General features: G+C 52.9%; 1 protein-coding gene across 2 annotated transcripts; it reads left to right on the plus strand.

Annotated features, from left to right (window-relative positions):
• Nucleotides 1-27,451, plus strand: cdc42bpb (CDC42 binding protein kinase beta (DMPK-like)). 2 transcript variants are annotated; one of them, XM_061091227.1, is made up of 38 exons: nucleotides 1-679; nucleotides 2,919-3,010; nucleotides 8,002-8,085; nucleotides 8,174-8,269; nucleotides 8,794-8,942; nucleotides 9,362-9,455; nucleotides 10,700-10,900; nucleotides 11,617-11,865; nucleotides 11,968-12,196; nucleotides 12,314-12,421; nucleotides 12,563-12,696; nucleotides 15,136-15,378; nucleotides 15,569-15,679; nucleotides 15,769-16,013; nucleotides 16,104-16,209; nucleotides 16,305-16,429; nucleotides 16,521-16,626; nucleotides 18,151-18,299; nucleotides 19,140-19,237; nucleotides 19,799-19,878; nucleotides 20,163-20,237; nucleotides 20,345-20,416; nucleotides 20,534-20,639; nucleotides 20,841-20,977; nucleotides 21,055-21,194; nucleotides 21,299-21,380; nucleotides 21,463-21,679; nucleotides 21,907-21,969; nucleotides 22,182-22,423; nucleotides 22,504-22,858; nucleotides 23,317-23,414; nucleotides 23,501-23,585; nucleotides 24,822-24,939; nucleotides 25,047-25,164; nucleotides 25,324-25,551; nucleotides 26,155-26,263; nucleotides 26,350-26,405; nucleotides 26,763-27,451. In XM_061091227.1, exons 1-38 carry the CDS (start codon nucleotides 511-513, stop codon nucleotides 26,874-26,876), a joined length of 5,283 nt encoding a protein of 1,760 aa, XP_060947210.1. In that variant the 5' UTR covers nucleotides 1-510; the 3' UTR covers nucleotides 26,877-27,451. The 2 variants fall into 2 exon arrangements, with proteins under 2 accessions (XP_060947210.1, XP_060947209.1); XM_061091226.1 differs by lacking the exons at nucleotides 1-679; nucleotides 25,324-25,551 and adding an exon at nucleotides 1,173-1,215.
• Nucleotides 27,452-27,938: the final 487 nt, after the last annotated feature.

Genomic DNA, 27,938 nt, shown 5'->3' on the forward strand with positions numbered 1-27,938 from the left:
TCAGCTCCACCGGCTGTCGGCTCCGACCCGACCCGAGATCCGAGACCCGCAACCCGAGACCCGCTGACCCTCCGCGGCCGCGCGCCCGGTTCCGACGGACGTTCAGACGAGGCCTCGCTCGGCCCCGGCTCCGGGACACGGGACACGGACATGGAGCCGAGGACCTGATCCAGATCGACGGGATTAGACCGGAAGTGGAGCGACGCGGGCCTGCAGCCTGAGCGGCTCGGAGCGGGACGGAACCGGACGGAACCCGGCGGAGACACCGACCCGCAGCGGCTGGACATGTCCTGTCCCCGGAGCTAACGAGCTAGCTGCAGCTAGCAGCCCGGGCTACCGGAAGCGGCCCGACACTCGGACCCAGCGGCCGGGGCTGGTGGCCGGAGAGGCAGCGGGAGCCTAACCCTAAGCCTAGACCTAGACCCAGACCGAGACCCGGACCTAGGCCCAGACCCAGACCCAGACCCAGACCTAGACCCAGACCTAGACCCAGACCTAGACCCAGACAGGATGTCGGCGCAGGTCCGTCTGAAGCGGCTGGAGACGCTGCTGCTGGAGCAGCGCGCCGCCGGCTGCGTGAGTGTGGAGGCGCTGCTCGACCTGCTGCTCTGCCTCAGCTCCGAGTGCTCTACAGGCTCCATGAGGAGGGAGAAGCACATCACCGACTTCCTGGAGTGGGGTGAGGAGACACCGGGGGGACAGGGGGGGGGGGAGAGACACAGGGAGAGACACAGGGAGAGACACAGGGAGAGAGAGAGACAGGGAGAGAGAGAGACACAGGGAGAGAGAGAGACACAGGGAGAGAGAGAGACACAGGGAGAGAGAGAGTGCTCCACCGGCTCCATGAGGAGGGAGAAGCACATCACCGACTTCCTGGAGTGGGGTGAGGAGACACCGGGGGGACGGGGGGGGGGGGGGGGAGACACAGGGAGAGACACAGGGAGAGAGTGAGACAGGGAGAGAGAGAGACACAGGGAGAGAGAGAGTGCTCCACCGGCTCCATGAGGAGGGAGAAGCACATCACCGACTTCCTGGAGTGGGGTGAGGAGACACCGGGGGGTGGGGAGGGGAGAGACAGACAGGGAGAGAGGGAGAGAGACAGAGAGAGAGAGAGACAGGGAGAGAGAGACAGGGAGAGAGAGAGACAGGGAGAGAGAGGGTGCTCCACCGGCTCCATGAGGAGGGAGAAGCACATCACCGACTTCCTGGAGTGGGGTGAGGAGACACCGGGGGTACAGGGGGGGGGGGGAGAGACACAGGGAGAGACACAGGGAGAGACACAGGGAGAGAGAGAGAGACAGGGAGAGAGAGGGTGCTCCACCGGCTCCATGAGGAGGGAGAAGCACATCACCGACTTACAGACAGGGAGAGAGAGAGACAGGGAGAGAGACAGGTTGAGAGAGAGAGAGACAGACAGGGAGAGAGAGACAGGGAGAGAGACAGACAGGGAGAGAGACAGGTTGAGAGAGAGAGAGACAGACAGGGAGAGAGACAGACAGGGAGAGAGAGAGACAGGGAGAGAGAGAGACAGAGAGAGAGGCAGAGAGAGACACAGGGAGAGAGGGAGCGAGAGAGAGACAGGGTGAGAGACAGGTGGAGAGAGACAGGTGGAGAGAGAGAGACACAGGGAGCGAGACAGGTGGAGAGAGACAGACAGGGAGAGAGACAGGTGGAGAGAGACAGGTGGAGAGAGACAGAGGGAGAGAGAGACCGGGAGAGAGAGACAGGGAGAGAGAGACACAGGGAGAGAGACAGGTGGAGAGAGAGAGACAGGGAGAGAGAGACACAGGGAGAGAGACAGTGTGGATCAGGAGGGACAGTGTGGATCAGGAGGGACAGTGTGGATCATGAGGGACAGTGTGGATCATGAGGGACAGTGTGGATCAGGAGGGACAGTGTGGATCAGGAGGGACAGTGTGGATCATGAGAGACAGTGTGGATCAGGAGGGACAGTGTGGATCATGAGAGACAGTGTGGATCATGAGAGACAGTGTGGATCAGGAGGGACAGTGTGGATCCTTGAGACATGTCAGGTTTTCCAGGTTGACTTTGGAACTGTGAGACGTCGGCTTCAGGGACACAGAGGACAGTGGATCTTTGTGGGACACCAGAGTTTTCCATGGTTATGAAAATACTTCCCAGGTCATTGATGAGGCCCATGATCAATATGTTGATCAGAAGTTCCTCACTATCCCACTTTGTCCTGGATCAGTCTGTCCAGTTTGTCCTGGATCAGTCTGTCCAGTTTGTCCTGGATCAGTCTGTCCAGTTTGTCCTGGATCAGTCTGTCCAGTTTGTCCTGGATCAGTCTGTCCAGTTTGTCCTGGATCAGTCTGTCCAGTTTGTCCTGGATCAGTCTGTCCAGTTTGTCCTGGATCAGTCTGTCCAGTTTGTCCTGGATCAGTCTGTCCAGTTTGTCCTGGACCCTTTTCTGTCCAATCATTATATAGGTTGTAAGATCTTCCTGGTCACATGTCACTCACTAATATTACCGATGACGTTTGATATTTTACAGATGATTAGGGCACTGACCTAGTTTTTATTAAATGTACATAACATGAATATAACACAAATATAACATGTAAATTTGTCAGTGAAATGTTAAATATAACATGTATTTATACTTGTGTTTGTCAGTGAGACCCTTCACCCCCACAGTGAAGGACATGTTTAATATAACATGTATATAACATGTATATAACATGTATTTATACTTGTGTTTGTCAGTGAGACCCTTCACCACCACAGTGAAGGACATGTTAAATATAACATGTATTTAACATGTATATAACATGTATATAACATGTATTTATACTTGTGTTTGTCAGTGAGACCCTTCACCACCACAGTGAAGGACATGTTTAATATAACATGTATATAACATGTATATAACATGTATTTATACTTGTGTTTGTCAGTGAGACCCTTCACCACCACAGTGAAGGACCTGAGGCTGCACAGGGATGATTTTGAGATGCTGAAGGTGATTGGACGAGGAGCTTTCGGAGAGGTAAGACTTCCTGTTGAACTTTGACCCACGCATCACATTCTCACTAGATTTCCTAATGAACGTCTCAAATGGAGGACGACTCTGGTGATGTAGGTCCCGTCCCCTCGATGGTCCACCTGAAGTCACATGACACACTAGGGACGTCACAGTACACTTTACCGTACAGGAGGAACGATACTGACGCCCGGAGAGAGCTCCTCCCACAGTCGCCTCAACGCAGTGTTGTGACTTCCTGTTGTCGAGGAAGCCACGCCCGTTTGTGACAGTCACTGACTGAGACCTGATCAAGTCTCATACCTGTCCTTCTGTTCTGTTTTATGATGCTTATACACTTTTCTTTTTATTAATTACTTCAAGGCTACATTGTCGCTGTTGTTTTTTTTATGTTCAAATATTTTTAATATGTGTTGAAGTAAATCGGATTTATTGTTTTGATTTAGTTTTTTGCCGTGATATTGAATTGGGCATCGAGGAACCTGGAAACTTTGTTATGGTGACTTCCCTGGAAACAGGCACAATTTAGTTTGAACAAGTTCACTTCACACACATCTGTTTGAAGTTGACTTTTATTTTGGAAGATGTGATTAAAACGTTCGCACTGTTGACTCATTAACGACAGGAAGTGGTCCAGCTCAGCTTCCTGTAAAACGCAGGAAGTAAAATGTGATCAGGAAGCTTTTCCTCCTTTGTCCACACGAGAGGATTGTCGTCTGTTGTTAAGAGTTCCAACGTCACGGCGTCAATTACCGAAGGGAAACGTGAATCTCACATCAGATCTGAACGACTCAAGTTTCTTTACTGATGAACATCGATAGCTAGTTGAGAACAAAAGGACTGAGGACTGGATTCAGAACCACACCGAAGGTCCCAGTAACAAACTGAAACCACAGGCTGATCCAACTGCTGTGGATTTCATCAAGGTCATCATGTGACTCAGTGGGTGTGGCCTCCTGCATGTCCTCCTGACAGCGTCTGGACATGATGCTCCTGAGGAGCTGGAGGATGGAGTCCTGGGGGTTCTCCTCCCAGACCTGGATCATCTCCTCCCAGACCTGGATCATCACCTCCCAGACCTGGATCATCACCTCCCAGACCTGGATCATCTCCTCCCAGACCTGGATCATCTCCTCCCAGACCTGGATCATCTCCTCCCAGACCTGGATCATCTCCTCCCAGACCTGGATCATCTCCTCCCAGACCTGGATCATCTCCTCCCAGACCTGGATCATCACCTCCCAGACCTGGATCATCTCCTCCCAGACCTGGATCATCTCCTCCCAGACCTGGATCATCTCCTCCCAGACCTGGATCATCTCCTCCCAGACCTGGATCATCTCCTCCCAGACCTGGATCATCTCCTCCCAGACCTGGATCATCACCTCCCAGACCTGGATCATCTCCTCCCAGACCTGGATCATCACCTCCCAGACCTGGATCATCTCCTCCTGCACTTTGGACGGACGTGGTGGTGTCGGAAGCACCGACACATGACGTCCTATAGGTGCTCAGCTGGATTAAGGTCAGAGGAACATGAGGGTCAGACAACACCTTCTTCATCCAGGAACTGCTGACACACTCTGGACACATGACAGGAACCCAGGGGCCAGAGAACCAGGATCAGGTTTGACAGTCGCTCTGAGGATTTCATCCTGGTACCTATCAGCAGTCAGGGAACCGTTGGCTGGGGCATGAAGGTCTGTGTGACCCTCCCAGGTCTCTGCCTCCTCAGATCTTCACTGATCCACCGAGCTGCTCATAGACGATGTTACAGCAGCTTCACGTTCACCACGACATCTCCAGACTCGTTCACACCTGTCTCATGTGCTCAGGGTGAACCTGCTCTCGTCTGTGAGGAGAACAAGGCTCCAGTGGTGGACCTGCTGGTCCTGGTCTTCTCTGGTGGATGGAGCTGTGAGCTCAGGTCCCACTAGAGGACGTCGGCCTCATGTCTCCTCATGGAGTCTGTTTCTCACAGTCTGGTCAGGAACACACCAGGAGTCTGATGGAGGTCGTTTTGTAGAACAGTGCTCCTCCTGTTCCTCCAGATACCTGCTGCTAGGTCGAGGGTCTTCTACTGTCCAGCTCTCCTGGTATAATGTCTCCTGCTGGGTGTCTCCTGCTGGGTGTCTCCTGGTGGGTGTCTCCTGGTGTCTCCTGGTATAATGTCTCCTGGTATAATGTCTCCTGGTGTCTCCTGGTATAATGTCTCCTGGTGTCTCCTGGTGGGTGTCTCCTGGTATAATGTCTCCTGGTGTCTCCTGGTATAATGTCTCCTGGTGTCTCCTGGTATAAGTCACTCAACGGTCCTCACAAGAACGTGTGCGTGCGTGCGTGTGTGTGTTTGGTGTGTGTGTGTGTGTTTGGTATGCGTGTGTGTGTGTTTGGTGTGCATGTGTGTGTGTGTGTGTGTGTTTGGTGTGCATGTGTGTGTGTGTGTGTGTGTTTGGTGTGTCTGTGTGTGTGTGTGTGTGTGTGTTTGGTGTGCTTGGTGTGCGTGTGTGTGCGTGTGTGTGTGTTTGGTGTGCATGTGTGTGCGTGTGTGTGTGTTTGGTGTGCATGTGTGTGCGTGTGTGTGTGTTTGGTGTGCATGTGTGTGTGTGTGTGTGTGTTTGGTGTGTCTGTGTGTGTGTGTGTGTGTGTGTTTGGTGTGCTTGGTGTGCGTGTGTGTGTGTTTGGTGTGCGTGTGTGTGTGTGTTTGGTGTGCGTGCGTGTGTGTGTGTGTGTGTTTGGTGTGCGTGTGTGTGTGTCCACATACCAGAGGAAAGGTGTGTCGGAGCCACACCTGCTGCCTGAGGATAGACACACTGCTGTTTGTGTTTTTGTACTTCAGAGGACAATCCTCAGATTGGTCCCCACAAGTACAGAGAAACAAAAACCATAAACACACAGAGTAAATAGAGGCTCAGACACATGAACTTAGTTTGTGTTCAGGTTCGGGACCTGGGACCCGGGACCCGGGACCCGGGACCCGGCCGGGTTCACATGAAGAATCAAGTTCAGGATCAGGTTTAGGATCAGGATCAGGTGAGGTGTGGCCCGGCTCTGTGGGCGGCTCCCTCAGGTATTTCATGTGAAAACAGAAAGGCATCAGAGAAGCACCTGAGGTCTGACTGGTCAGGTGATGTCACCCAGCTCAGGCGTCTGCCAGCCAATCAGGTGTTAGAACGCTCACATACCTGGGAGAGACTTTCAACATGTCTGAACTGGAGACGAACCACATCGCTCACAGGAACAGTTATCAGGAGTGTGAGAGGACACACCTGGAAACCTGGTCCCTGGGTCCAAGTGGTAGCCTGGGTGCCAGGCCAACTTAGCCCCGCCCACAACATTTGAGTTCGGGAAGTTCGGTCTGGCATTGCTCCGTTGGGGGGGAACTATGATCGAACCGAAGCGGTTCAGACCAATCAGATCGTCAGGGCGGGCTTAATACGATGATGGACAGATGATCTACAGTGACGTCATCGAGCACGTCACCACAGAGCGCCGCCTGCCGCTGGAGAGCTGAGACGTGTCGACGCCATCGAGTCGGTTTCAGAGACATCGACAGCCATTCATTTTGAAAGAGGAACGCGATCATTTGTAGATCAAACAGATGTTTTTGCCGTCCTCCTACGGGATTCATAAAAAGTTTAATTTATCAGCTGGCCCCGATGCTGCGGCCACACAAGCAGTCATAAATACAAAGAGAGTGGGGGGGGGGGGCGCTACGCTCCTCAGCACATATGAGACAAAAGACAGATGTTGGGACGCTGTTGATGTTGGAGCAACAAGGAAGTGTAAAACGATCAGCTGCCGTTTCTCCTCCTCGCTGGCTCCTGCAGAACCATGACAGAGGAGCTCTGCAGCGCGGCGTGCGGGTCAGCAGCTCCGTGGACTTCTGGTAGAGACGGATCTCTCTCAGAGCCGGACTGGTCGCGGTCCCGGGTCCGTCGCGGTCCTGGGTCCGTCGTGGTCCCGGGCCGGTAACGGTCCCGGGTCCGTCGTGGTCCCGGGCCGGTAACGGTCCCGGTCTGTCGCGGTCCCGGTCTGTCGCGGTCCCGGGTCGGTCGTGGTCCCGGGCCGGTAACGGTCCCGGGTCCGTCGTGGTCCCGGGCCGGTAACGGTCCCGGTCTGTCGCGGTCCCGGTCTGTCGCGGTCCCGGGTCGGTCGCGGTGAGGCTTCTTCACGCCGCCGGCGGCCGGGGCTCTCACGAGCAGCCCTGGTCTCCAGCTGCTTCCTGGGGGGGGCTTTACCTCCGTGGAGATACGAGCGGCATTAGCAGCATTTCCATTGATTTATTTAGAGAGTGAATAAACTCGTGAAACCGTCGACTCACAACAACTCTGCGTCGCCTGACAGACGTCACACACTACACTGCTCTGATTGGTTGTTGGTCTGTCCAACTGAGCCCAGAGACATTTTGTTTCCTGGTTCGGTGGAAACACAATCACAGCCCAATGGAGCAGGCTGTCCATGTGGTTCACCTGGACCATCAAACCACAGGGACCAGAAGTGAACTGTCCCCTTGTGTTGATGTCTCTCTCTGTCTGTCTCTCTCTCTCTGTCTCACTCTGTCTCTCTGTCTCACTCTGTCTGTCTCTCTGTCTGTCTCTCTCTGTCTGTCTCACTCTGTCTGTCTGTCTCTCTCTCTGTCTGTCTCTCTCTCGGTCTGTCTCTCTCGGTCTGTCTCACTCTGTCTGTCTGTCTGTCTGTCTCACTCTGTCTCTCTCTCTGTCTCTCTCTCTCTGTCTGTCTCTCTCTGTCTGTCTCACTCTGTCTCTCTCTGTCTGTCTCACTCTGTCTCTCTGTCTGTCTCACTCGGTCTCTCTGTCTGTCTCTCTCTGTCTGTCTCTCTCTGTCTGTCTCACTCTGTCTCTCTGTCTGTCTGTCTCACTCACTCTGTCTGTCTCTCTGTCTGTCTCTCTGTCTGTCTCTCTCTGTCTCTCTCTCTGTCTGTCTCACTCTGTCTGTCTCACTCTGTCTCTCTGTCTGTCCCCTTGTGTCTCTGTCAGGTTGCCGTGGTGAAGATGAAAGACACAGAGAGAGTTTACGCCATGAAGATCCTCAACAAGTGGGAGATGTTAAAGAGAGCAGAGGTGATTCACACGTCTGCAGACTGTTGTTAGGTTGTTGTATTGTGTTAACATGTTGTGTGTTTAGTTTGTGAACGTGTCCTCTGTGCAGACGGCGTGTTTCCGTGAGGAGCGTGACGTCCTGGTGAAAGGAGACAGTCAGTGGATCACCACGCTGCACTACGCCTTCCAGGACGACAACTACCTGGTGAGGAGTGGTCACGCCACAGGGCGGTTCTCACCCGGCTGCATGTCCCCCCCCCTGCTGACCTGCTGACCTGCTGACCTGCTGACCTGCACCTTCACAATAAACACCAACACTAATCACAAGTTATTAGGACACGTTCAGGACTGATGTTTATTTGTGTGTTTTTTATTTGCTCTGGAGTTTATGACTCACATATTTAAACACATTGAAAGACGAGACACAGCAGGTTTAAAGAGTCTGGAACGATCCGGCTTCATGATCCAACACCAGCGATTAATAACTACACACACCAGTTCATCCTGCAGATGATGACACAACACAATGCTTTAACGGAGTTCTGCAGGAGAAGCAAGGGTCCGTTTGTCCAGGAACATGAATATGAATTCAGCAGGTTTTTATAAAGTTCTACATGTGAGTGATTAGAGAACTTCAGAGGAGCAGAGTCTTTTACTTTGTGTTTGTGTTTTGATGAATTGTACTGTAGTACCTGGTAACAGTTACTCTGTGTTGTACTTGAACTGCAGTACCTGGTAATGGATTACTACGTTGGTGGAGACCTGCTGACTCTGCTCAGTAAGTTTGAGGATCGTCTTCCGGAGGACATGGCCAAGTTCTACGTGGCAGAGATGGTTCTCGCCATCCACTCCATCCACGAGCAGAAGTACATCCACAGGTGAGCTCCTCTGGTTTCCATGGTAACCTCAGTCCGGTGTGGACCAGGGCTGGTTCCAGTTCAAAGTCCAGCTGGTGTGTCCCCCCCGTTCTATCAGGAAGCTCATTGTCCCAGAATGCACTGCACACCAGCAGGCAGATGACATCATGTGCTGCGTTTATACAAAGAACGTCTGACTGGAAATTCACTCTGTAATGACGACACACACACACACTCACACACACACTGTATGTGTGTGTGTGTGTGTGTATGTGTATGTATGTGTGTGTGTGTGTGCTTGTGTGTCAGAGGAAGCGGCCTCTTCCTGAGAGCAGTGTCCTCTGGGAAATGTATATCCTGCTCAGCCTTCTTCCTGCTCAGACACTGTCGGGGGGGGGGGTCTGAGGTCGTCATGACAACATGTCTGATTTCTGTTACAGAGATATTAAACCTGACAACGTCCTGCTGGATGTGAACGGTCACATCCGTCTGGCCGACTTCGGGTCCTGTCTCCGCATGATGGAGGACGGCACGGTAACGCCCACGTTAACCATCACATGACTCATGTCTGTCTGTCTCACTCTGTCTGTCTCACTCTGTCTGTCTCACTCTGTCTGTCTCACTCTGTCTGTCTCACTCTGTCTGTCTCACTCTGTCTGTCTCTGTCTGTCTCACTCTGTCTGTCTCACTCTGTCTGTCTCACTCTGTCTGTCTCACTCTCTGTCTCACTCTGTCTGTCTCACTCTGTCTGTCTCACTCTGTCTGTCTCACTCTCTGTCTCACTCTCTGTCTCACTCTGTCTGTCTCACTCTGTCTGTCTCACTCTGTCTGTCTCATGTCTGTCTGTCTCACTCTGTCTGTCTCACTCTGTCTGTCTCTCTCTGTCTGTCTCACTCTGTCTGTCTCACTCTGTCTGTCTCACTCTGTCTGTCTCACTCTGTCTGTCTCACTCTGTCTGTCTCGCTCTGTCTGTCTCACTGTCTGTCTCACTCTGTCTGTCTCATGTCTGTCTCACTCTGTCTGTCTCACTCTCTGTCTCGCTCTGTCTGTCTCGCTCTGTCTGTCTCGCTCTGTCTGTCTCGCTCTGTCTGTCTCGCTCTGTCTGTCTCACTCTGTCTGTCTCGCTCTGTCTGTCTCACTCTGTCTGTCTCACTCTGTCTGTCTCACTCTGTCTGTCTCGCTCTGTCTGTCTCACTGTCTGTCTCACTCTGTCTGTCTCATGTCTGTCTCACTCTGTCTGTCTCACTCTCTGTGTCACTCTGTCTGTCTCACTCTGTCTGTCTCACTCTGTCTGTCTCACTCTGTCTGTCTCACTCTCTGTCTGTCTCACTCTGTCTGTCTCACTCTGTCTGTCTCACTCTGTCTGTCTCATGTCTGTCTGTCTCACTCTGTCTGTCTCACTCTGTCTGTCTCACTCTGTCTGTCTCACTCTGTCTGTCTCACTCTCTGTCTCACTCTCTGTCTCACTCTGTCTGTCTCACTCTGTCTCACTCTGTCTGTCTCACTCTGTCTGTCTCACTCTGTCTGTCTCACTCTCTGTCTCACTCTGTCTGTCTCACTCTCTGTCTCACTCTCTGTCTCACTCTGTCTGTCTCACTCTGTCTGTCTCACTCTGTCTGTCTCACTCTCTGTCTCACTCTGTCTGTCTCACTCTGTCTGTCTCACTCTGTCTGTCTCACTCTGTCTGTCTCACTCTGTCTGTTAACCATCACATGACTCACGCTGTTTACTGGCTTAGAGCTGAAGGGAAGCAGGTTCAGTTCCTGGTCTTTCTGCAGGTCCAGTCCTCGGTGGCGGTTGGAACTCCGGACTACATCTCCCCTGAGATCCTGCAGGCGATGGAGGACGGGATGGGACGCTACGGACCTGAGTGTGACTGGTGGTCCCTGGGGGTCTGCATGTACGAGATGCTGTACGGAGAAACGCCGTTCTACGCAGAGTCGCTGGTGGAAACTTACGGAAAGATCATGAACCATGAGGTGAGGATCACATTACCGAGGCACATGGCGATCTGGTGTGAACAGATCTGATCTGGAGTGAACAGATCTGATCTGTTGTGAACAGATCTGATCTGGTGTGAACAGATCTGATCTGTTGTGAACAGATCTGATGTGAACAGATCTGATCTGTTGTGAACAGATCTGATCTGGTGTGAACAGATCTGATCTGTTGTGAACAGATCTGATGTGAACAGATCTGATCTGGTGTGAACAGATCTGATCTGGTGTGAACAGATCTGGTCTGGTGTGAACAGATCTGGTCTGGTGTGAACAGATCTGGTCTGGTGTGAACAGATCTGGTCTGGTGTGAACAGATCTGATCTGGTGTGAACAGATCTGATCTGGTGTGAACAGATCTGGTCTGGTGTGAACAGATCTGGTCTGGTGTGAACAGATCTGGTCTGGTGTGAACAGATCTGATCTGGTGTGAACAGATCTGATCTGGTCTGAACAGATCTGGTCTGGTGTGAACAGATCTGGTCTGGTGTGAACAGATCTGGTCTGGTGTGAACAGATCTGGTCTGGTGTGAACAGATCTGGTCTGGTGTGCGTGTCTCTACGTCTCAGTTCGTCCTCGTGCTGTTTCCAGGTCGTCTGTTTGTCTCCAGAGTCTCGTTCCACTTCTTCTTTTCTAAATCTGAACTCGCCTTGCTCCTCATTCCTGGCTCCCGTTCTGCTTGTCCTCTTTGTCTCAGGAGCGTTTCCAGTTCCCCTCCCACGTGGCCGACGTGTCGGAGGACGCCAAAGACCTGATCCAGCGCCTGCTTTGCTCTCGAGATCATCGGATGGGTCTGAACGGGATCTCCGACTTCAAGAGCCACGCCTTCTTCACTGGGATCAACTGGGACAACATCCGCTCGGCCGAGGCGCCCTACATCCCCGACGTGTCCTCGCCCACCGACACGTCCAACTTTGATGTGGACGAAGAAGTCCTCAAGAACCCGGTGAGGACAACGGTTCCCGCCTCAACTGAGAACCATGACACCCCACCCCCACCCCCACCCCCCCCTCAGTGTCATGACCTGATTTATGTCTTTGTCTTTCAGGAGATCGCCCCCCTAGTGTCTCACACTGGTTTCACTGGTCAGCACCTCCCCTTCGTTGGCTTCACCTACACCACCGACAGCTGCTTCTCCGACCGCAGCTCCGTCAGCCGGGGGGGGCACAGCCAGGAAACGGAAGGAGGGTTGGGGGGGGGTGAAGAGGTGGAGGCGTTTGAGAGGAGGATCCGCCGTCTGGAGCAGGAGAAGCAGGAACTGAACCGAAAACTACAGGGTGAGTAGGACACTGTCAGACATGCAGTGTGTTTACTGTCCTGACCTCTGACCTCTGTTCCTGACCCTTGACCTCTGACTCCTGACCCCGATCACTGATCCTTGCTGACCCCTGCAGAGTCGACTCAGGCGCTGCAGGCCCCGACTCGAGGAGGAACTCTGACCCGAGACAAGGAGATCAAGAAACTGAACGAGGAGATCGAACGGCTGAAGAAGAAGCTGGCAGGTCAGAGGTCAAATGACTCGATTATCAGGGACGCTGTATTAACAATGGTGGTTGTCATGGTAATATTAGAAAAGTTCTAGTTGTCCTATTTGAAACTGTTGGAGTTCAGGTGTTGAAGCCCCTCCCCCTGTGCTGTTGCAGACTCTGATAGGCTGGAGCACCAGCTGGAGGAGGCGGTCACACTCAGACAGGACTATGAGAGCTCCGCCTCCAAACTGAAGAGTGTGGAGAGACAGGTGAAGACACTGAGACAAGAGAAGGAAGACGTCCATAAGGTAAGACACCTGGACACGCCTGCATGTCCCTCACCTCCTCTCTGGCCATCTCCTCTTTCCTCCCTCTCACCCTCTCTCTCTCTTCTCCTCTTTCCTCCCTCTCACCCTCTCTCTCTTCTCCTCTTTCCTCCCTCTCACCCTCTCTCTCTCTTCTCCTCTTTCCTCCCTCTCACCCTCTCTCTCTCTTCTCCTCTTTCCTCCTTCTCACCCTCTCTCTCTCTTCTCCTCTTTCCTCCCTCTCACCCTCTCTCTCTCTTCTCCTCTTTCCTCCCTCTCACCCTCTCTCTCTTCTCCTCTTTCCTCCCTCTCACCCTCTCTCTCTCTTCTCCTCTTTCCTCCCTCTCACCCTCTCTCTCTCTTCTCCTCTTTCCTCCTTCTCACCCTCTCTCTCTCTTCTCCTCTTTCCTCCCTCTCACCCTCTCTCTCTTCTCCTCTTTCTTCCCTCTCACCCTCTCTCTCTCTTCTCCTCTTTCCTCCCTCTCACCCTCTCTCTCTCTTCTCCTCTTTCCTCCCTCTCACCCTCTCTCTCTCTTCTCCTCTTTCCTCCCTCTCATCCTCTCTCTCTCTTCTCCTCTTTCCTCCTTCTCACACTCTCTCTCTCTTCTCCTCTTTCCTCCTTCTCACCCTCTCTCTCTTCTCCTCTTTCCTCCCTCTCATCCTCTCTCTCTCTTCTCCTCTTTCCTCCCTCTCATCCTCTCTCTCTTTTCTCCTCTTTCCTCCTTCTCACCCTCTCTCTCTCTTCTCCTCTTTCCTCCCTCTCACCCTCTCTCTCTCTTCTCCTCTTTCCTCCTCCCTCTCACCCTCTCTCTCTCTCCTCCTCTTTCCTCCCTCTCACTCTCTCTCTCTTCTCCTCTTTCCTCCCTCTCATCCTCTCTCTCTCTCCTCTTTCCTCCCTCTCACCCTCTCTCTCTCTTCTCCTGTTTCCTCCCTCTCATCCTCTCTCTCTCTTCTCCTCTCTCTCTCCTCCTCTCTCTCTCCTCCTCTCTCTCTCTTCTCCTCTTTCCTCCTTCTCACCCTCTCTCTCTCTTCTCCTCTTTCCTCCTTCTCACCCTCTCTCTCTCTTCTCCTGTTTCCTCCCTCTCACCCTCTCTCTCTCTCCTCCTCTCTCTCTCCTCTCTCTCACCCTCTCTCTCTCTCCTCTCTCTCTCTCCTCCTCTCTCTCTCCTCCTCTCTCTCTCCTCCTCTCTGTCTCCTCCTCTCTCTCACCCTCTCTCTCTTCTCCTCTCTCCTCCTCTCTCATCCTCTCTCTCCCTCTCTCTCTCTCACCCTCTCTCTCTCTCCTCTTTCCTCCTTCTCACCCTCTCTCATCCTCTCTCTCTCTCCTCTTTCCTCCTTCTCACCCTCTCTCTCTCCTCCTCTCTCTCTCACCCTCTCTCTCTCTTCTCCTCTCTCTCTCTCCTCTCTCTCTCCTCTCTCTCTCTCCTCCTCTCTGTCTCCTCCTCTCTCTCACTCTCTCTCTCTCTCCTCCTCTCTCTCTCCTCCTCTCTCTCTCACCCTCTCTTCTCCTCTCTCTCTCCTCCTCTCTCTCACCCTCTCTCTCTCCTCCTCTCTCTCCTCCTCTCTCTCCTCCTCTCTCTCCTCCTCCTCTCTCTCACCCTCTCTCTCTCTCCTCCTCTCTCTCACCCTCTCTCTCTCTCCTCCTCTCTCACCCTCTCTCTCTCTCTCACCCTCTCTCTCTCTCCTCCTCTCTCTCTCACCCTCTCTTCTCCTCTCTCTCTCCTCCTCTCTCTCACCCTCTCTCTCTCCTCCTCTCTCTCCTCCTCTCTCTCACCCTCTCTCTCTCTCCTCCTCTCTCTCCTCCTCCTCTCTCTCACCCTCTCTCTCTCTCCTCCTCTCTCTCACCCTCTCTCTCTCTCCTCCTCTCTCACCCTCTCTCTCTCTCTCACCCTCTCTCTCTCTCCTCCTCTCTCTCTCACCCTCTCTTCTCCTCTCTCTCTCCTCCTCTCTCTCACCCTCTCTCTCTCCTCCTCTCTCTCCTCCTCTCTCTCCTCCTCTCTCTCTCCTCCTCTCTCTCTCCTCTCTCTCTCACCCTCTCTCTCTCTCCTCCTCTCTCTCTCCTCCTCTCTCTCTCTCCTCCTCTCTCTCACCCTCTCTCTCTCTCTCTCCTCTCTCTCTCCTCCTCTCTCTCCTCCTCTCTCTCTCCTCCTCTCTCTCTCCTCCTCTCTCTCACCCTCTCTCTCTCCTCCTCCTTCTCATCCTCCTCTCTCTCCTCCTCTCACCCTCTCTCTCTCTCACCCTCTCTCACCCTCTCTCTCTCTCCTCCTCTCTCTCTCCTCCTCTCTCTCACCCTCTCTCTCCTCTCTCTCTCCTCCTCTCTCTCACCCTCTCTCACCCTCTCTCACCCTCTCTCTCTCTCCTCCTCTCACCCTCTCTCTCTCACCCTCTCTCACCCTCTCTCTCTCTCCTCCTCTCACCCTCTCTCTCCTCCTCTCTGAGCAGCAGCTGTCTGACTCTCTGGAGCGTCTGAGGAGTCAGACCAAGGAGTTGAAGGAAGCTCACTCTCAGAGGAAGTTGGCGCTGCAGGAGTTCTCCGAGCTGTCGGAGAGGATGTCCGAGCTCCGGACCGCCAAACAGCGTCTGTCCCGTCAGCTCCGGGACAAAGAGGAGGAGATGGACGCCCTCCTGCAGAAGATGGATGCCATGAAACAGGAGATCCGCAAGACCGAGAAGAACCGCAAGGAGGTGAGGGTCCTGAGGGGGGGGAGGGGGGAGGTGGCTGAAAGCTCGGAGGTGACGCAGGTCGACCTTGAATCGAGTTATTAAAGTCTGAGTGAAGAGCTTCAGCTCTTTATTCGTCATCAGCAGGGGGCGCTCTCTCAGTGGATGTGTGACACTGCTGAATGAAAGGCCTGTGTGTGTTGTGGTTTCTCAGCTGGAGGCGGAGCTTGACGACACCAAGGCCGAGGCCTCCAAGGAGAGGAAGCTGAGGGAGCACAGCGAGGTCTACTCCAAGCAGCTGGAGGCGGAGCTGGAGTGCCTAAAGGTTAGAGGTCACACAAACACACCTGTTCTCTAAACACACATCAACTAACTCACACTGAAAGGTCATTCTGGTTCTGGTTCTGGTCTCAGTCTCAGCAGGGTCGGGGAGTAGCCGTGGGGGGGGCAGAGTCTCAGCAGGAGCTGTCCCGTCTGAAGGCGGAGCTTGATAAGAAGGTTTTGTTCTATGAGGAGGAGCTGCTGAGGAGAGACTCCGCCCACTCCTCAGAGATCAAGAACCTCCGCAAAGACCTGCAGGAGTCTGAGGGGGGGCAGCTGGCCGCCAACAAGGAGCTGCTGCAGGTCCGAGACAAGCTGGACAAGGGCAAGAGGGACAGGTGAGTCCCAGACCAGCTGAGGAAGAGGGACGGACGTGTCCCGGACCAGGTGTGGAGACAGGCACTGATCCAGGTTTGTGTTTCCTGCAGACAAACTGAGATGGAGGAAGCTGTCGTTGCTCTGAGGGAAAACTTTGAGCGAGAGAAAAATCTGCTGACGGTAGAAAACAGGAAAATGACAGTGGAGACGGACAAGGTGACACAACTACTCAATGCACCATAACACAACAGCACAGTAATCACATTGCTGCAGTACTGATACACTGTGTGCATTGTTGTTCTGCTGGTCAGTTGTGTGCGTTCGTGGACAAACTAACGGCTCAGAACCGTCAGCTGGAGGATGAGCTTCAGGATGTGTCGTCCAAGAGAGAGAGCGTCGCTCACTGGGAGGCTCAGATCGCTGAGATCATCCAGTGGTGAGTGTGTCCTCAAACAGGAAGTGTGGTCTACCACTAGGGGAAGCTCCACCCTCAACATGTGTGTGTGTGTGTGTGTGTGTGTGTTCAGGGTGAGCGATGAGAAGGATGCTCGAGGTTACCTTCAGGCTCTGGCCACCAAGATGACGGAGGAACTGGAAACACTACGCAGCTCCAACCTGGGGACCAGAACTCTGGTAACACACACACTGACACACACACAATGACACACACTAACACACACACACACAATGACACACACTAACACACACAATGACACCAAACACACACACACACACAGTAACACATGATTGTTCTTTTAAACTGCCACCTCAGCCTGAGTCAGGAGTGGCCACACCTCCTTGGAAGCCCTGGCCTCCTATTGGTGGAGACAGCAGGGTGAGTGTGTCTGTTAACACGTCCAGCCAATCAGGACTCACTCTAGTTGAAGAAGCCTGCATGGCTATTGGCTCGCATGTCTGCCAATCATTATACATCCGTGTTTCCATGAAGGCCGGAGAGTCCAGTGAGAACATCCAATCATCTGGAGGAATACAATGATCTGATTGGTTGTCATTGATTCTGTTGATCTTGTGGTGACGGTGGAGGGGGCGGAGTCTCATGCACACCTCTTGCTGCAGGAGGAGGGATTTCATCCCTTTGTCCATTGAGATCTTCCAAATTTCAATTCAGGAATTTACCTTCAAACATTGGAAGTGGATTCTCAGAGTCCAGTTCCTTCAGTCCAGAATCTGGAGCCCGGTTCCTCCTCAGACTTTGATCTGCTAAACAAACTGAAACCATGGTAACTGGGTTCTGAGTCCGATCTGAAACCATGGAACTGGGTTCTGAGTCCGATCTGAAACCATGGAACTGGATTCTGAGTCCGATCTGAAACATGGAACTGGGTTCTGAGTCTGATCTGAAACCATGGTAACTGGGTTCTGAGTCCGATCTGAAACCATGGAAACTGGGTTCTGAGTCCGATCTGAAACCATGGAACTGGGTTCTGAGTCCGATCTGAAACCATGGAACTGGGTTCTGAGTCCGATCTGAAACCATGGTAACTGGGTTCTGAGTCCGATCTGAAACCATGGAACTGGGTTCTGAGTCCGATCTGAAACCATGGAACTGGATTCTGAGTCCGATCTGAAACCATGGTAACTGGGTTCTGAGTCTGATCTGAAACCATGGAACTGGTTTCTGAGTCTGATCTGAAACCATGGAACTGGGTTCTGAGTCCGATCTGAAACCATGGAAACTGGATTCTGACTCCGATCTGAAACCATGGAACTGGATTCTGAGTCCGATCTGAAACCATGGAACTGGGTTCTGAGTCCGATCTGAAACCATGGAACTGGATCAGATGTTGAATGAGACCTTCAGGGTTTTGGACCACAGCCGTTCAGACTGGGTTCTCCTCAGGGACACTGTGGTCCCGAGGCAACGTCGCGTCCTCCAGGTGAACTTGTGCATTTCCAGGGTGACTCCAGCAGGGGGGGTCCTTGAGTCCCGGGTGAAGAACCCTATGATGATGTCATGTCCCCCCGCAGAAACGCCGTTCATCAGGTCACATAGGGTCACATGTCATGGTCACCTGACTGTTTTGGCTGCTCTGATTGGCTGTCTGCTCCATCTGATCGTTAATGATAAGTGTTGTCACCATGGTAGCGTGGTGTGGGAGGGGCTCTGACTCACGGCTCTGTCCCCCCCCCCCTTAGGACCCGCTGTGGAAGATGCGTCGCAGTCAGAAGTTGGACATGTCTGCTCGTCTGGAGCTTCAGTCGGCGCTCGACGCCGAGATCAGAGCCAAACAGCTGGTGCAGGACGAGCTGAGGCAGGTCAAGGCCTCCCACAGCAGCCTGGAGAGGTCAGAGGTCACACGTCCTACCTGTCTCACACACACGCAACCGTCCCACATGTCCCACATGTCCCACATGTCCCACCCATCCCACCTGTCTCACACACACTCAACCGTCCCACATGTCCCACATGTCCTACCTGTCTCACACACACGCAACCGTCCCACATGTCCCACACATCCTACCTGTCTCACACACACTCAACCGTCCCACATGTCCCACCCATCCCACATGTCCCACATGTCCTACCTGTCTCACACACACTCAACCGTCCCACATGTCCCACCCATCCCACATGTTCCACCCATCCCACATGTCTCACCTGTCTCACTCATCCCACCTGTCTCACTCATCCTACCTGTCTCACTCATCCTACCTGTCTCACACACACTCAACCGTCCCACATGTCCCACCCGTCCCACATGTCTCACCCTTCCCACATGTCTCACTCATCCTACCTGTCTCACACACACTCAACCGTCCCACATGTCTCACCCATCCCACATGTCTCACACACACTCAACCGTCCCACCCATCCCACATGTCTCACCCATCCCACCTGTCTCCCACGTCCCACCTGTCTCACCCATCCTGTCTGTCCCACCTGTCTCACCCATCCTACCTGTCTCACCCATCCTGTCTGTCCCACCTGTCTCACCCATCCTACCTGTCTCACCCATCCCACATGTCTCACACACACTCAACCGTCCCACATGTCCCACCCATCCCACATGTCCCACCTGTCTCACCCATCCCACCTGTCTCCCACGTCCCACCTGTCTCACCCATCCTGTCTGTCCCACCTGTCTCCCACGTCCTCATGTCTCACCTGTCTCTCGTGTGTGCAGTAAGGTGAAGGAGTCGGAGGAGAGGAGCAGGGAGATGGGGGAGCAGATGGAGAACCTGAAGAAGGAGCTGGAGGAGAGTTGTTCCCGATCAGACAAAGGTGAGACGTTGTCTCTACGACGCCTCTGGGAACAATCCCAGAACAAACACTCGGTTCCCTCGAGTTCCTGCGACTCTACGAACACACGTTTCAGGAGTCAACGCCCCGGAGCGGTCATGAAAAACAATTACACGTAGACTTCATTTATATTTCGTACAGCACTGAGGATTTTCACATGTCGTTGGAAAACATTTATTTGATTATTAATGAAAATGGTCCTGAAATTGAACCTTGAGGGACACCATATTAACAAGCTGTGTGTTTCTGGTCTTTACATTAGATCTGATAACAAGAAGTAAAAGCATAAAAATGTTGTGTTGTATCTGTCTGTCTGTTCACCTGTCTGTCTGTCCACCTGTCTGTCTGTTCACCTGTCTGTCTGTTCACCTGTCTGTCTGTTCACCTGTCTGTCTGTCTACCTGTCTGTCTGTTCACCTGTCTGTCTGTTCACCTGTCTGTCTGTTCACCTGTCTGTCTGTTCACCTGTCTGTCTGTTCACCTGTCTGTCTGTTCACCTGTCTGTCTGTTCACCTGTCTGTCTGTTCACCTGTCTGTCTGCAGGTCTGAGGCTTCCGGATTTCCAAGACTCCATCTTTGAATATTTCAACACGTCACCTCTGGCTCCAGACCTGACCTTCAGAGTGAGTCATGTGATCACCAGTGTTACTGCAGCACACTTCTACTCAATTCATCAAGTGATCGGATTAGAAAGACTTTAGTTTGAGTGTGTGTGAGTTGAGCCAACATCGGGAGTTTAGTAATCGATTCACTCAAGTTACTTGAAGAATCGTCTCAGCCCTAACTAATAGAAATAGCATTAATACGACTGTAGTAGTATTACTGTAGGAGACACAAACGTTACACACTTGTTGTCAACATTATTAACGTGTGTTTTTGTCTCCAAATGTTCTTTTTTCATTTGCAGACCTCAGACATAGACTCCACCCACCAGATATCAGAGACCACGTCCCCCTCCCCCTCAACCACATCAGAGCACGAGGTCAGTCTCGCACACTTACACAATTAGACACGCACACACACACACACACACACACACTTACACACACACGCACTGAAGTGTTCATCAATGAGTCTTTGTTTCCACAGGAAGTTAAGGCAGCATCAATCCCAGCAAGCCCCTCCCTCACCTACCAGAGCTCAGCCCTGACCACACCAAAGGTGAGTCACTGTTTCTTCAGGTGTGATGTCACCTGTGTGTGTGTGTGTGGGGGGGGGGGGGGTGACACCTGTTAACCAAATCTTTTTGTCATAAACAACGTGTGTTTGTGTTTCCAGCCCAAAGCTCATCAGCTGAGCATCAAGACGTTCTCCAGTCCCACTCAGTGCACACACTGCACCTCACTGATGGTGGGACTCATCCGCCAGGGCTACGCCTGCGAAGGTACACAACACAAACACACAACACATGCACAACACCACCAGAGCTGCAGCTGAGCATCGGGCTGAACGACACACTGCACCTGCTACCTGCTACTGATGTAGAGAGAGTTGGGTGTGTCTGTGTGATTGTGTGCTCAGGTGTGTGTTTGTGTGTGCAGGTGTGTGTTTGTGTGTTCAGATGTGTCTTCCTGTGTCTCTGCAGTGTGTTCCTTCATCTGTCACGTTTCCTGTAAAGACCACGCCCCCCTGGTCTGTCCAATCCCAGCCGAACAGGCCAAGAGGCCTCAGGGCATCGACGTGCAGAGAGGCATCGGCACTGCGTACAAGGGGTCCGTGCGGGTGAGACCACTGGAGACTGGAGACGCCCAGACTCACATGGAATCCCAGGACCAGACTAACCTGTTTCTGTCTGTCAGATCCCGAAGCCCAGCGGCGTGAAGAAGGGCTGGCAGCGGGCGTTCGCCGTGGTCTCTGACTGTAAACTGTTTCTCTACGATGTCCCAGAGGGGAAGTCCACGCAGCCGGGGGTGGTGGCCAGTCTGGTCCTGGACCTCAGGTAACCTGTCTGTCCACTTACCTCACATCAGGACATCCTGACAAATAGTCCTGAGACGATTCAGGTTGTTGGTGCAGGTTTAAAAAGATGTCGTGTTTTCTCAGAGATGAGGAGTTCTCCGTCAGCTCTGTGTTGGCATCAGATGTGATCCATGCCACCAGGAAAGACATCCCCTGCATCTTCAGGGTAGGAGACCCTGTCCCTTGTGACCCGTCTGACCTCTGACATGTGGCCCCTCCTGATCGTGGCTGTTGTTTGTCGTGATTAGGTGACATCATCGCAGCTGATTTCTCAGATCTCGTCAGTGTCTCTGCTGGTCCTGGCAGAGAGTGAGCTGGAGAAGAAGAAGTGGGTCCGGATCCTCGAGGGTCTGCAGAACATCCTGACCAAGAACCTGCTGAGGAGCCAGCCGGTCCATGTTCTGCACGAGGCCTACGACGCTTCGCTCCCGGTCATCAAGACCACGCTGTCAGCCGCCGTGCTCGGTCAGTGGCGAGCGCCGCTCTACCGCCACCCACTCAGTCCATTAGTGCAATTCTTTGTTTGTTGTGTTGCTGCGTTGATCAAAGGCTTGGTTGAGTTTTGTCTGGACTTGAGAGGAGGTTGTGGTTGTTTTATTGGTGACAAAGTTTCGATGTTTTTCTCATTTGTTTGTCAGATGAATGATAAGTGAAAATGATCAGATTTTTGACCTTGTTTCCTCTGGTTGCAGATCGAGAGAGGGTCGCTCTGGGAACAGAAGACGGACTGTTTGTGGTGGAGGTCACCAGAGACGGTGAGATGGACAATTGATACATTACATTTCATTTAGCTTATTGGATGTCACTTTTATCCAAAGCAACTTACAATACATGCATTCAACCACGAGGGAACAAACCCAGAACAACAAGAATCAAGAAACTGCAATTTTACAATACATGTGTATTTAAATCAACGTGGTCCTTAACACGTGAACCGGTGGTAACTTGTGGTCGTCTCTCTCTCCAGTGATCGTGCGAGCCGTCGACAGTAAGAAGGTTTCTCAGATCGATTTGATCCCGAATGAGAAAATCGTGGCTCTGCTCTGCGGTCGCAATCGTCACGTTCACCTTCTCCCCTGGGGGGTGCTGGAGGGCGCAGAGCCTGCCTTTGACTTTAAGCTGGCAGAGACCAAAGGCTGCCAGGCGGTGACCACGGGGGTGCTCCGCCCCGGAGGCCCGGCCTGCCTGCTGGCTGCTGTCAAACGCCAGGTCAGAATAACGACTCTTACAACTACTGCTCATCCATGGTTCTGGTTCTGATCCTGAAGCTTCTGATTTCATTACTCCAGGTTCAGTGCTATGAGATTACTCGTGCAAAGCCCCACCATAAGAAACTGTGGGAGGTGCAGGCTCCCGGTGTGGTACAATGGTTGGGCATGGTGAAGGAGCGGCTGTGCGTCGGATATCCTTCGGGCTTTGCTCTGCTGGCCCTGCAGGGCGAGTCTTCTCCCATCAGTCTGGTGAGCCCTGGTGACCCGTCGCTGGCCTTCCTGTCCCAACTGTCCCTGGACGCACTGCACGCCCTGGAGGTCGGATCCAGTGAACTGCTGCTCTGCTTCAGCCAGCTCGGCATCTACGTGGACGGACAGGGCCGCCGGTCCCGAACCCAGGAGCTGATGTGGCCTGCCACGCCGCTTGCATGTAGTACGTTAGTCCTTCTGGTAATTACGTCATAAGAGAAGAAAGCAGATCAGACAGGTGTAGACAGTTGTCAGGTGAGTGTAGACGGTCGTCAGGTGAGTGTAGACAGGCGTAGACAGGTGAGTGTAGACAGGCGTAGACAGGTGAGTGTAGACAGGTGTAGACGGTTGTCAGGTGAGCGTAGACGGGTGTAGATGGTTTTCAAGTGAGTGTAGACGGGTGTAGACAGTCGTCAGGTGAGTGTAAACAGGTGTAGATGGTTTTCAGGTGAGTGTAGACAGGTGTAGACGGTCGTCAGGTGAGTGTAGACGGGTGTAGATGGTTGTCAGGTGAGTGTAGACAGGTGTAGACAGTCGTCAGGTGAGTGTAGACGGGTGTAGATGGTTTTCAGGTGAGTGTAGACAGGTGTAGACGGGTGTGTAACAGGTCCAGAGGTGTGAAACTTGTTCTTGTCTATCCAGGCTCAAACTCGTCCCACCTGACGGTCTACAGTGAGTACGGAGTGGACGTCTTTGATGTACACACCACTGAGTGGGTCCAGACAATCTCCCTCCGCAAGGTAACCAATCACAGCCCAGCGTTGTCTGGAACAAGCCAATCGCAGTGAAGCAGTATGTGAAGAGCCTGTCGTGTGTCTGTCCTCAGATCAGACCTCTAAATGTCGAAGGAACGTTAAACCTGCTGAGTTCAGAACCTGCTCGTCTGATTTACTTCAGTAACACGTCCTCAGGTAACACACACCGGGACACACACCGGGGGACACACCGGGACAAACACTGGAACACACACTGGGACGCACACCGGGACACACACCCGATCACACACCGGGACACACACCGGAACGCACACCGGGACACATACCCGATCACACACCGGAACACACACCGGGACGCACACCGGGACGCACACCGGAACACACACCGGGACACGCACCGGGGAACACACCGGGACACACACCGGAACACACACCGGGACACACACCGGAACGCACACCGGGACACATACCCGATCACACACCGGAACACACACCGGGACGCACACCGGGACGCACACCGGAACACACACCGGGACACACACCGGGACACACACCGGGACACACACCAGGACACGCACCGGGACACGCACCGGGACACACATCGGGACACACACCGGAACGCACACCGGGGGACACACACCGGGACACACACCGGGACACACACCCGATCACACACCGGGACACACACCGGAACGCACACCGGGACACATACCCGATCACACACCGGAACACACACCGGGACGCACACCGGGACACACACCGGGACACGCACCGGGACACGCACCGGGACACACATCGGGACACACACCGGAACGCACACCGGGGGACACACACCGGGACACACACCGGGACACACAACCGATCACACACCGGGACACACACCGGAACACACACCGGGGGACGCACCGGGGGACACACCGGGGGACACACCGGGACGCACACCGGGACACGCACCGGAACACACACCGGGGGACACACCGGAACGCACACCGGGACACACACCCGATCGCGCACCGGGGGACACACCGGGACGCACACCGGAACACACACCGGGACACGCACCGGAACACACACCGGGACGCACACCGGGACGCACACCGGAACACACACCGGGACACGCACCGGGACACGCACCGGAACGCACACCGGGACACACACCCGATCACACACCGGGACGCACACCGGGACACGTACCGGGGGACACACCGGGACGCACACCGGAACACACACTGGGACACGCACCAGAACACACACCAGAACACACACCAGAACACACACCGGGGGACACACCGGGACGCACACCGGGACGCACACCGGGACGCACACCGGAACGCACACCGGGACACGCACCGGGACACGCACCGGGGGACACACCCGAGCACACACCCCAGCACCTGAACACCCTGTCTGTCTCCACCTGTCTCTCCTCAGAGGGCGACCTCACTATCCCGGAGACGTCGGACCACAGCAGGAAGTTGATGGTTCGAACTCGCAGCAAGAGGAAGTTTCTTTTTAAGGTTCCTGAGGAGGAGCGACTTCAGCAGAGGAGGTGATTGAAATTAGTGACTGAGTGAAAAACAACGATTTTAAAATACAAAATAATAATCAAATGTATTGAGTCCACACTGTTGAACCCATGGAACTCGTGTGCTTCAGGGAGATGCTCAGGGACCCGGAGCTCCGGTCCAGGATGATCTCTAACCCGACAAACTTTAACCACGTTGCTCACATGGGACCAGGAGATGGGATGCAGGTTCTCATGGACCTTCCTCTGGTAACTCCTCCTCCTCCTCTCCCTCTTCCTCCGCCTCCTCCTGCTCTTTTCTTCTCTTCTTTCATGCCGGCATGATCTCCTCCTTCATCTTCTTCAGACAGATCTGTTCATCACACTGACTCCTCCTCTTTTCTCTCCTCCTCCTCCCCAATTGGTCAGATTGGTGATGGTGCCTGCCTGTCGCCCTCCCCCTCTCCCTCTCCCTCCTCCTCCTCCCGTCACACCCTCATCTCTCCTCCCTCCAACTTTGAGCACGTCTATCACATGACGTCGGCATCGGCCGGCGCCTTCTTGCAGAAAGACGCCTCCTCTTCCTCCTCCTCCCAGCAGAGCCTCCTGCAGCCCTCCTCCTCTTCCTCCTCTCCCTCCATCTCCTCTTTGGGAAGGGTAGGCCACCTCTCTATCTCCCTCCCTCACTCCCTCCCCCCAGTGGTCAGCATAGGTTAATGCTGCGTTCAGGCTCAGTCATGTGACACAGAGAGAGACAGACAGGTGAGTTGGTTGTCATGGTAACAGGTTGTGTTGCAGATGAGACTGGTTCTAGTTTAATAACAGGAAGTGAGAGCGGCTGGATTCTCAGTGTTGATTATCCAGCTGAATGTTTTCAGTATTGATTGGTTGACTGATCAGTAAGAGTCAATCATCTCAGGAACTACACTTCCCATGAGCCTCTGCTGCAGAAACACTGTAGCAGAGGCTCAGTTTATTAAAATGTTTGTGAGGGGGCAGGACCTTACACAGCCACAGGGGGCGCTGCAGATCAGCCTGTACATCCACATTTTATTGTATTTTAATTGTGTGTGTGTGTGTGTGTGTGTGTGTGTGTGTGTGTGTGTGTGTGTGTGTGTGTGTGTGTGTGTGTGTGTGTGTGTGTGTGTGTGTGTGTGTGTGTGTGTGTGTGTGTGTGTGTGTGTGTGTGTGTGTGTGTGTGTGTGTGTGTGTGTGTGTGTGTGTGTGTGTGTGTGTGTGTGTGTGTGTGTGTGTGTGCAGAGTGTGATGGCTTCCTCTCAGGACGACTCAGTGAAAGATAAGCCCCGCCCCCTGTCCAGTATCTCCCGGCAACACAGAAGCAAGACGCACATCACCCGCACCGCATCAGGTACACACACACACTCACGCACAGACACACACACATTGACCTGTCTCCAGTGATGTCATCTGAGATCCTGGTTTCTATTGGTTCAGATTTTGGGGGTGGAGCTCGTAGCGTCACTGAACTCGACCAGGACCTGGACCGAGAGGTAAGCCCTCCTGTGACATCATCTTATCTGTCCAATCAGAGATCTGCTCCATCGTGCCGGCTCCACAATGTTTGATTTATGTGCATTTAAAACTTTTCACTCAGCTTTTTCCTCCGATTCTTCAGAATATTCAGTTTGAATCAAAGTAAAGTTCAGTTCTGTTCAGGTTCTAATAACTTGTGACGAGTGTTGATGTTTAGTGAAAGTGTAAAGTGACCAGAGAACACGTCACATGGAGCCCGGCAGTCATGTGACATCAGAAGAGAGAGACACTGAACGAGCTCATCAGTGAACCAGTTTGGACTTTGGTTTGATCTATGTCTCTCTGTCCCCCCCCCCCACATGTCTCTCTCCCAGCCGGACTCAGACTCGACCAAACACTCGACTCCCTCTAACAGCTCCAACCCCAGCAGCCCTAACTCGCCCCACCGCAGCCGCCTCACCCTGGACAGCCTGGACTTTGAGCCCTAAGGCCCCACCCCCTGCACACATGAAGGGCTGAGGCAGCCAATCAGGCTGCAGACTGAGACTTTAAATTTTACTCTGATGATTTTATTGTGACGGGATCAGTCTGAGCTTCCTGCTGCTTTTACTTTTTTGGGGATTTTACCTGCTGGGAAGCCCCACCCCCTGATATTAACCCCGCCCCTGCTGACTGCTGCTGTGTTGACCTTTACTCTGATTGGCTCCATGGGACCAATCTCCTCCTCCTCGCCCCTACAGAACTTTGTGCTGAGCTTTAGCCTTTAGCCGCTGAGGTGGAACAGCCTGACGGACGGGAGGTCTCCCTCTGATGGAAAAACACTGTATGAAATGACGTTAAAGTTTTGTTAAGTTGCACATCTTCATCATTTTCATCGTTGTGGTTGTAGAAAAATTCTTTAATTTTGTGTCAGTGATAATCTTTCCCGACCCCGCCCCCTGACTTCAGGTGGGTGGGGTCACACCTTAACACTACTGCTTCCTCCAGAATCACCAGGTAAAATGTTTGTAACTAAACGTTTAGCAGCCGAACACAAACAATAAAAGTATCTGAAGAGAACCTTTGTCTGATCCAGGAAACTGTTTACACCAGTTCACATTATTTACACCAGTTCACACTATTTACACCAGTTCACATTATTTACACCAGTTCACATTATTTACACCAGTTCACATTATTTACACCAGTTCACACTATTTACACCAGTTCACCCTGTTTACACCAGTTCACACCATGTTTACACCAGTTCACACACTTTTTACACCAGTTCACACCATGTTTACACCAGTTCACACACTTTTTACACCAGTTCACACCATGTTTACACCAGTTCACACCATGTTTACACCAGTTCACATTATTTCGACAGTTCACTACATGTTTACACCAGTTCACATTATTTACACCAGTTCACATTATTTACACCAGTTCACACACTGTTTACACCAGTTCACACCATGTTTACACCAGTTCACACTGTTTACACCAGTTCACATTATTTACACCAGTTCACATTATTTACACCAGTTCACATTATTTACACCAGTTCA

The sequence above is a fragment of the Limanda limanda genome, chromosome 18, assembly GCF_963576545.1.
Source record: "Limanda limanda chromosome 18, fLimLim1.1, whole genome shotgun sequence".
Lineage (NCBI taxonomy): Eukaryota > Metazoa > Chordata > Actinopteri > Pleuronectiformes > Pleuronectidae > Limanda > Limanda limanda.

Bases quoted from the DNA above. Each gene is read 5' to 3' on its own strand.
- cdc42bpb (XM_061091227.1), top strand. From the start codon at position 511: ATGTCGGCGCAGGTCCGTCTGAAGCGGCTGGAGACGCTGCTGCTGGAG. The intron at 20,238-20,344 runs GTCAGTCTCGCA...TTGTTTCCACAG, and splicing joins CAACCACATCAGAGCACGAG to GAAGTTAAGGCAGCATCAAT. The intron at 23,586-24,821 runs GTAACACACACC...GTCTCTCCTCAG, and splicing joins CTTCAGTAACACGTCCTCAG to AGGGCGACCTCACTATCCCG.